Genomic DNA, 10429 nt, shown 5'->3' with positions numbered 1-10429 from the left:
TTTTTTTTTTTTTTTTTTGAGAAAAGTTTTTCTATGTTTAGGAGAGATGGTGTCTCACTCTTGCTCAGGCTGGTCTTGAACTCCTGACCCCCCCAAATCCTCCCTCCTTGACCTCCCACTTTACTTTTTACAGCCTCTTTTCTTTCACCAATGAAATGGAGAGAATAAAAAGAAAAGATGGTTGCTACTGATACAACATCAAAAGTTTTAAAAAACTACTTTCCTTGAAGGTTTTAAAAATGGTTTTTATTAAATGTGGACATAATGCTCAAGGGCTTATAATAAAGGTAAGTTCCGTGTCTGACCCATCTCATCCCCCAAGAGCAATACCAACTCTTCCAGCTGTTTATTCTGGTATTTATCTCTGTATTCTGGGGTAATGACAGTTCTGATATTTCTTGCTTCTTTGACTGGCAACTCTTTCTTGACTTCTTATCATGGTAGTGGAGAAATTAACCCACCATATCCACTGCCCGTATCTTCAGTCTCTCAAGGCAGTCATAATTCTTGATTATATCAATAGAATTCACATGATTCAGACTATATAAATAATTCTTCAGTGCTGAGTGAACAGATTCTGTTATCCTTCTCAAACTAGGATTAGTCATAGCTGTCTATATAACTATTACTACTTTGTACAAAAGGCCCAAGAGATATGCCCTATACCTACTAATAATTGATATAATCATCCAAACACATCAATCATCTGTCAATTCTTTTCCATCTCCTAAGCCCATCTCTGGGGCCTCTCTGTCATTCCCTAAATCCCCCATCTCCAACTGGACTTTCTCAATCTGCTGAGGCACCCATCCTTCAGGTGTTTCCTATAGGTCCACAGAAAATATGTTCTCGGTCAATGACTGATTGAAAATGTCAACTAGTTTACCCTCATACTTGACTGACGTTTTGCCTGAATAAACCATTCTAGGTTGAAAATAACTTTTCCCTAGAATTTTAAAGGCATGCCTCCACAATCTTGCTGTCAGCATTGCTGAGAAGGTTCCTACCTTTCTGACTCATAATCATTTGTCATTTTTCTGGTAGAACATTTCATTTCTATTTTTTTTGGAGACAGTCTCACTGTCACAGTGGGTAGAGTGTCTTGGCATCACCAGTCACAGCAACCTTAAAATCCCGAGCTCAAGTGATCCTCCTGCTTCAGCCTCCCAAGTAGTGGGACTACAAGCATCCACCACAATGCCTGGCTAGTTTTTCTACTTTTAGTAGAGACAGGGTCTCGATCTTGCTCAAGCTGGTCTCAAACTCCGGAGGTCAGGCAATCATCAGCCTCAGCCTCCCAAGGTGCTAGGATTACAGGTGTGAGCCACCACACCCAGCCTGGTAGAACATTTTAAATATCTTTTCTTTTCCATTTATATCCTAAAATTTTAAAATAATGTTTCACAGTAGATCTATATTTCATTCATGGGTGCATGTGAGGGCCCTTTAAAGACTCATCAGGCCTTAACTTCTGGAAAACTTCCTGACCGTCTTTCTTTGGTCATCCCCTCCTGCCCCCTCCATTTTTTCCTGCTAACACACAAACCCATAAACACACATCTAACCCACATTAAAACAACAAAAAAGGCACATTTCTTTTCCTCCAGTATTCTATTTGTCCACAGCTCAGGAACCAGCAATGCCCTTCCTTGTTAAGGACAAAAGTCCTGGCATCATGTCTGACTGTTCTCTGTCACTCACACTACACACTCAATTCATTGGCAGATGCCACTTTTAAACCCAACCTCTCCTTACCACCTTCTTCATGACCACAGGAGTCCACGTTGTCATCAAATCCTACCTAGACAGCCACCAAAAGCTTTCTAATGGCCCCTTGTCTCAGCCTGAGCCTTACAGCTTATGCTCAACACAGCAGCCAGCGTCATTTTGTAAACATAATTAGACCAACTTATCCCTCTACTAAAACCCTCCAGTGGCTTCTGACCTCACATGGCATACTCCAAGTACTTACCTAAACTATTAGACCTCATTATTTGCTTTTGATTTCCTCCCCAGCAACTCTGGCAACAGTGACCTCTCTGCTCAAACACACCACGCAACCCCCTGCCCCGCCTGGAGTGCGCTCCCCCACATCAGCGCTGCGCTCCTTCATCTCTTTGGCGAGGCCTTCCCCAAATACTGTGTGAAAGAGCATCCTTGCCTGTCCTGAGCCTCCACCTGACATACCACACAATTATCACCACCTGTCCTTCTGCACAAGCACAGGAAGGAGCCTTTTCTTACCTGTTTGTTGCCACATCCCCTTTGTTGAAAATAATGGAAGTGGGTGGCAGGGAGGTGATAAAGTGAGGGACCTGGCCTTTTCCTTTGAAGACCTCCAATGTCAGATGTGTTGTCTTCTTCCTGAGGCTAATCTATTTCTCTACTAAAGACATCACTTATGCCCTGCTCCACTTAGAGGGGTAATGGGATTCCTGCATGGCTGCTGGCTTCAAAAAACCGGAAAGGGAAAAGGCCAGAGGGGCCCCAAGGTCAGCAAGCAGACTTACTCCCTGCCTTTAAGCCCCCAAAGGTAGCTGTGTCAGCGCAGTCAGGAGCTTCTCAAGTATAATTTTTTTAGAGGCTAAACTTTTCATTTCTGTTAAGATACAACAGAGCAATCCCCTGTAATACAAGCAAAGATGAGGAACTGGGGATTTGACTGGTAGTGAAACTTTTAACGACCTCCTTACTTTACCCCAGCACTTCAGCCTACTTCGTGACATCTTGCAAGTGCTGAGATTCTCAGAGGACTGCCCAGCAAACTGACTCCATTCGCAATTGTCTCCCACAAACATGTAGGTCTGGACATTCTCTGCTCACTCCATCTGCTTCCTGACGTCCAGAAATGTGTTGAAATCTCCCTCCCACTACCCTTTCCTTGTCCTTGTAGCTGATAACTCTTTCCCTTTCACTCTCATTTTAGTAGTTTGGAAAGGAGAAGAGGTAACCCCGTGTTCCACTTTGATATTTAACCAGGATTTCTGGGCTGCTCTTCAGTAGCTTAGTATTTCTCCTGGGCACCCGTCCAGCAGAAAAATTACTCTCTGCTTCACATGTGGTGAAGATGGATGTTTCCAGCTTAAACCCACACGCTATCAAATACATGGTCCTGAATTAGTATTGATCAAGGCTGAGATTCAGACTTAAGACGTTTGGAAATAAAAATGTGGATCTTAGTTGCTTTGCAACGGTTTCTTCATAACACCACACAAAAATAATTCATCAATGGAGAATATGCCTTTCAAATCCCAGAGACATAGTGGCTCACCCCTATAATTCTAGCACCCTGGGAGGCCGAGATGGGTAGATCACTTGAGCTCAGGAGTTAGAGACCAACCTGAGCAAGAGGAAAACCTGGTCTCTACTAAAAAAAAGAAAAAAAATAGAAAAACTAACCAGGTATGGTGGCAGGTGCCTGTAGTCCCAGTTACTCAGGAGGCTGAGACAAGAGGATCACTAAGCCCAAGAGTTTGAAGTTGCTTTGAGCTATGATGATGCCACAGCACTCTACCCAGGGTGACAGAGTGAGATTATGTCTCAGAAAACAAACAAACAAACAAAACTACACAGAGACAGACATCTCCTTTCCCAATACATTATAGGAAACTGATATTTCAAAAAAGGAAACCAGCAATTGATAAAACAGATTTAGAAATCTACAACCGCTGCTATCATAAAAGTAGCTAAAAATTTTGATTTGTTCTCAGGTAAAAGAAAATGTCAGTTTTCACTGTATAGATTATTACATTAAAAAGAACGTATGCACCATATACATCATAATATGCATAAGGCAAAAAAAGCAGAGGCAAAAAGCTAAGAGAAATTAAAAAAAAAAACAGGTCTAGAATGAACCACAGGAGTTGGAGAAACTATAATCATCTTAATAAAAATTTGAATATTTCTTTTTTTTTTTTTTGAGACAGAGCCTCAAGCTGTCCCCTGGGTATAGTGCTGTGGCATCACAGCAACCTCCAACTCCTGGGCTCAAGCGAGTCTCCTGCCTCAGCCTCCTAAGTAGCTGGGACTATAGGCTTCTGCCACAATGCCTGGCTATTTTTTGGTTGCAGCCGTCATTGTTGTTTTGGCAGGCCCGGGCTGGATTTGAACCCGCCACCTTAGGTGTACGTGGCTAGCACCTTAGCCACTGGAGCCACAGGCTCCGAGCCAAAATTTGAATATTTTTATCAAATAAATGTAGTAATATAAGCCAGGTCACTTTGTGTATTATTTATATTATTATATATCTATGCAAAAATAAGGAAATAGATGTGGCACACTTTTTGGGAGAAAGTGACAAGCAGATTGAATAGAACAGAACAAGCATACATTAACGTAAAATGACTATGCACCACACACATTGTAACCAAAATACAAGGCGACAAGAACAACAACAGTGGTATAAGTTGGGGTAGAGATTTGGTCTTCAAGTGTTACCACACCGTTCTGGTTTCTGAAGTATCACCTTATCCATGTTTAAAAAGAATGTAGAAAAGGTTCTTTATATTTACACTTTACACAGCCTTTATACAGACAGACTACAAAAAGAGAGGGTCATTTCAACTCTATTTGAATTAGACTATATTGAAGAATTATGATTTACTCAACTTTGATAATATTTATTCAGAAACAAGTAATCTTTTTTTTCTTTGCCTATACTTGTAAATAATATTCTCTTCCTGGTTATCTCTATTTCTGAAAGAATCACAGAATCTCAGATTTGAGAGAGTTCTGGGCCAGCCCACGGTTTCGTGCTCTGTTTTTGAGACCTGTCAGTTCATACTGAGTTTGGTCTATATCCTAGAGAGGCTGGTGTTTCATGACTAATGTCAGCAAAACACATGTGGCTACAGCAAAAACAAAGTTCCTCTATCAAGAGAGATGACTTTGAAAATGAAAAACTATTGAAACAGGATAGCTGGTGTTCAATGTCCACTGATTTACCTGGCTCCCATTCGGGTGACTCTGGTTCTCTAAGGAAGCTGACCCAGCACTGATTCTCAGGCTGGCCTCGCCATCAAAGAAATATGCATTCAGGAATTACCCATGCTTTGCTGTTATGTTAAAAAAAAAAAAAAAACACAAAACTTACCCTTCACTTTCTGTACTTAAATTCCTGGGTCATAAACTGAAATACTCTTTCAAAATTAAACACTGTGAATAGAACTAATTCCAGGGCGCTTCAGTATAATTTAGAATAAGACTTTGAGCTACACTCCAAAGTGCACCAGTTACGAGTCCAGATGGCAGAACGTGAACCTACATGCTCCCAAATACCCTGAATTAACAAAATAACCAGTTTTTCAATTAGATGAAACTTTATAGACGTTTTCAGAAATAAACAAAGATCATAAGTCTAACAAAAGCATAAAAGAGCAATACTATAAGCCAACAGAATATTTAATTCTATATGGTAAAACCAGTTATATGGTTATTTTTAAAAATCATACTTTGACAATCCAGTGTTTAGAATATAATTTAAATACATCAAGCCTATCACACTAAAGTTGAACATAGTTGTATCAACTCATATGACAAAATTATAACACAAGAAAATAACAATTATTACAAGAGAAAATGCAAACTCAATCTAAAATGTAATTTTATACAACTATAAACCAAAGGTTTGAGTTACCTGATTAACCTTAAGCTAAATATTTTTAATCGAAACACATCTAAGAGTTTGAGTTCTAATATACTTAGTGACTATTGTGAAAAATATCCTCACCTGTTCAATGACATAAAAGGCAAATTCCAGCCGCTGTTTCTGAAGCATTGGAATCAGGTGCAAGAAAAAAATTGGAAGATGTTCATGGCGATTACGGAAAGGAATGAGAACTGCCACCTTTAAAAGAAAACAGTCATACGTGTAAATAAAAGCAGGGGCAAATCCTAGAGGTGAAGATAACGACTGATGCTTGAAAACGTCTTACGGCTTTAAAGCCACACCCTCGTGAGTTTTCTCACCAGAGGTATCACAGAGAGCAGATACAGACCTGGCCCCTGCCCTCCACGCTGCTTGTGGTCTTGAGAAGCAGGGATCTGAAGGCCCTTCTAAGATTGTGGCCTTGAACCTATGCACGCCATGGGAAATTGTTTAAAAGAGAGACAAGGCAGGTTTGGCAACTGCAAAGACTAGTTCGGTGGCAGTATGTAGAGCAAACGGGGAGAACGATGACGCTGCCATGGCAACGCTAACCCCACATCCAAGACTCCACTCCTATCCCAAGTAATGGCTCCCAGGGGGCTGAGAAGTCCCTGCTGATGGGCTTTAGAACCAATGGGTGGCATAGGAGTTCCCAAATCAACCCACTGCCAAACCAGCTCAGGGGCCCCTAGCTTTACTCTGAGGATTGGACACTGCTATGAGAAGAGGAGGAAGGAGTCAGAGGGTGAGTTCATACCCCACCACTGACCTTCTCGGAAGGGTATCAGTGTGAGACTTTCTAGCCTGCTCTTCCTGGTTTTGCATTTGGCCACAAGCCGGCCGCCTATGACATAATATAAATGGACTGTAAAAGCAGTTAAGGCAAATTATACACATTTAAAGGAAGAAGTTATTAAATGGTCCAGAGTTCATATTAAAAATAGCCCATATTAATTAAATATAATTAGGCTGAGTGATGAGCTGAACATTTAAGGATAAACAGAGGTAAAGCGTAACCCCTACTATAGTAATTTTTTCACTGAAGAGGGTTTTGTTTTTTAAATTTTAGTCTTATAAAGAAACTGAAAATGATATAAAAGAAAGAAATCACCAGTGTTTTGGCAAATTCAAATAAGCTAAACTGACATTTTAACAGCAAGTAAACATCCAATTTTAATGAGATAGTTATCAAAGACTGAATGATATGCCTAAAACCAAGGTATTTATTAAAATAAAGCTATACAACATCTTTAAAAATTCATTTGGCATGTCCCTTCTTGTGGCTGTGCAACAGCCACAAAGATTCTTAATATACTGTTTACAATTTAAGTCCAGAAAAAGAAGATCTCAGTGTTCCGTGATCTTTTATTTTGAGTTTAATGGCTTTTGTTTCAGGACATTCTTACTTCTATCTGCCCTAATTTGCTGCCTGAGTCACTTCCTGGTTGATGCATCTCCAGAGGAGACAGAGAACATCTGGTCGTTATCTTCCGAGGAAACAACACTTCATCCTCCTGAATCTCTCCTTACCTTCTTGCTTGAGCAAAATTATCCCATTCAGTTTGCTCCCACTTTACAATCACTAATCTTGATGAATGTACGGACCTTTTGTCTTCCCATATTTCCTCTACTGCACGCCATGAGGAAACCATCAACAAAAATGTTTACCACATCAATTTCTCCCACCATGTTTCTGTCCTATTTTTAAACTTCAAGTATCCTACCAGCTACAGTATCTCTAAATGACACAGCTTCAGACTAGCTATTCACCACTAGCTATTCACCACTAAGACTACAGTGGAAGCCACCCAGCCTTCAGCCTCTTTTACTGTTTTTAGTTCCCTCCACCACCTCAACCCAGGAGCAATTCTCAGCCAGGAAGCGCTTGATAAAACAATGCAAGTCCTTCTCCACCAACCATGGGAATCAGAATGTCTGAGGACTGAGTCAAGAATCTGTATTTTCACCAAAGGCCCCAGGGAGTTTTGAAAAAGATGGCTAAGACCCATCTTTGAGGAACCTTGGACTAGAACTGGAACTCCAGGCCTCTCGGTAGGTAACAGCATCAAGCAGCTGTCTGGTTTTTAAGCCTGGAGGTTAGACCGAAATTGTTCAAGCTTTCTGCCACCTGAACTCTGAATGGAAAGGCGATGCTGTAGGTAAACACTTCGCTTTTAATTACCCGAAAAGCATCATCATCTTCCTCTTCCAATCTCCCTTTTAGAAAAAAGGTCGCCTCTATAAGGTGTCCACCCTGTGCTAAAAATCTTCCCCTCAAATCTGTAGCATTCAAAAATACCTAAAACTGCTAAAATCACTAGTTTTGAAAGATATCAGTTCTAATTAATTGGATATCAATTTTTGGGGTTGGCATTTTTTTTAAGTAAAACAAAGAAAGGGGCCAGGCACAGTGACTCATGCCTGTAATCCTAGCACTCTGGGAGGCCAAGGCGAAGGGATCGCTTGAGCCCAGGAGTTTGAGACAAGCTTGAGCAAGAGCGAGACCCTAACAAAATATAGAAAAATGAGTCGGGCCTAGTGCCTGTAGTCCCAGCTACTCAGGAGGATGAAGCAGGAGAATTGCTTGAGCCCAGGAGTTTGAGGTTGCTGTGAATTATGACACTGTGGCACTCTCGCCTGGGCAACAGAAAGAAAAAGAGCCTCAAATATTAAGAACCCAGTCAATAGCACATGTTTAACTAAATCTAGTTATTTCTTCCTTCCCTCTCTGAACTCCAGTAAACAGGCAGGGAGCCGAAGGGTGAGAATTTATATATTAAATATTTAGTGTATTGACAGTTACATAATATTTATATGAGCATAGCTCACCCCTGAATAATCTCCAAAATTCATACCTTCAGTTGCAGAGATTAGAACTATGAACTGTATTCTGAGAAGGGTTTGCTAAAAGTTGGAATAAAAGTAGCATTATCATACAGGTCTTAAATGAAATAATTTTTAGATCCTAAAATTAGTTTGGTCCTAGGAACTCCTTTCAATAAGGTTAACTACTGATTCAAGTGGAGTTTACAGTCTACTAATAGCTGTAAGTAAGAACTACAAGTGTGGTATTATATATCTATCTCCTGGAAAATGATTAAAAAAACTATAAAATTTAAAATGCGTCTGGGACAAACCACTGAGAAAAGGACAAGTATGCCTAATTTTTCCTACCCTAAATTATTCTACTAGCATGCAACTCAGTGCACACCTCAAGGGCACACTGTATCCTACATCCCATATACAAGTGAACATTGACTGTCATGCTATCTCACAGCCTTTGTGGCTGGGCATGCTGTTTCTTCCATTAGCATTCAGTATATTCACTTATCACCCAAGGGCTGAAAAAGAATTTATTTGCCCAGGCCATTTTTAAAAAGTGAAATAAATATATGTAAACTGGGCCATATTTCATTTAGATACAACTGTAAGGAAAATCCATCAAGAAATATAAAGAGATTCATCTATTAAATGAATCTAATCTGGGAAATAGCATAAGGCAACTGTGAAATAGAACATTTTGCTAAAATTGGTACTAGAACCCAAGCAAAGCTATTTGAGTAGCTTTAAAACTTGTTTAAGGCAATGACAAAGCTGACCATCTATTTAATCATTTGTATCAAGGCCAGAAAAAAATTATTTCTCTTGTAAAGTCAATTTAATAAAATTATGTTTAGTGCTTACCTTATCCAAGAAAACATGCTCTGTGTCAGGGATGCAGATATAAATAACATATGCCCACACAGAGTTCAAGGTCAATGAAATCAGAGGGTCATGAGTTTAACAACACTTCCTTCTCCTACCAGTAATTTTTTTTGGTATTAAATTATAAATATTCTAGAATACTAATATTTTAAGACAGAAATTAAAAACTATTTCTAGGAGGTAAAACTCAACAAAAACCAAGTGGAAGGAGTGAAGAGGAAGGGATGGGTGAATTTACACCTCATGGATACAGTGCTCACTGTCTGGGGCAAGGGCACACTTACAACTTTGACTCAATCTGTACAAAAACAAATTTTGTAATCAAAACGTGTGTACCCCCTAATGTTCTGAAATTAAAAAAAAAAATCTATTTCCAGATGAAGGTTACATCACAAACCTTTAGAAAATAACATTCGATTTAATCAGTTGTAGTTTTCATTTGAATTACATAAATGCTGCTTCTTATGCAAACATAACAATATTGTGTGAATATGCACTTATTAACCAATTTCACAGTATTGACAGCAACTCTGGTCTAAATCATGGCTTCTCATTCTCTTAAAGCAGGAGAGGCAGACTCACCCCATTACTATTTTTTGATTAAAACACTAAATAGAATTCTGACCTATCAAAAAGTTCCAAAGCTTGTGCTCAGCTTCTGAAACAGAAGTGAAGAGCCCAAAGTCCTTCCTTTCAAGCCCTGCAGTGACCTCTGAGTAGCCTCTTTAGAATTCTTGAACTCTGGGAAACAGCTTAAAAACCCCAATGTCAGATCCAACTGAAAATCGGGATATGAACATCCTCCCATTGAGTTCTCACAGTTCCAGAAACTGGTGGGCCCAAAGGTGTCAGTAACAATGAGGGGCCACCGCCGGAGGCAGAGAAACCACAGCCTCTCTCCAAATAGAACAGAACCACCACCACGAAACTCTGTTTTCCAAGCCAAATTCAAGTCACATAGTTATTACCAGGAACTCCAAGAGACCGAACACATGAGCATATATTCTTTATATGCACACATACGTTTATGTCTCCAAAATAACACTATTAAATCACATCTGAACTATAAAAACACTA

The 10429-nt window shown here is 39.7% G+C and overlaps 1 protein-coding gene across 3 annotated transcripts in view; it reads right to left on the bottom strand.

Annotated features, from left to right (window-relative positions):
• Positions 1–10429, bottom strand: part of B4GALT6 (beta-1,4-galactosyltransferase 6) — a 67375-nt gene that overhangs the window by 7448 nt on the left and 49498 nt on the right. For 2 of the 3 annotated variants that reach the window (XM_003784761.2, XM_003784762.2), the window contains one exon: positions 5729–5845. The exons of the other annotated variant lie outside the window; for it this stretch is intronic. In XM_003784761.2, coding sequence (XP_003784809.1) covers positions 5729–5845 — 117 coding nt within the window. The remainder of the gene's footprint in view (positions 1–5728; positions 5846–10429) is intronic. 3 annotated transcript variants of the gene reach the window in all.

The sequence above is a fragment of the Otolemur garnettii genome, unplaced genomic scaffold, assembly GCF_000181295.1.
Source record: "Otolemur garnettii isolate 467f Iridium unplaced genomic scaffold, OtoGar3 scaffold00012, whole genome shotgun sequence".
Lineage (NCBI taxonomy): Eukaryota > Metazoa > Chordata > Mammalia > Primates > Galagidae > Otolemur > Otolemur garnettii.
The sequence above is the reverse complement of the archived record's forward strand: the minus strand, read 5'-3'. Positions and strand labels throughout refer to the sequence as shown.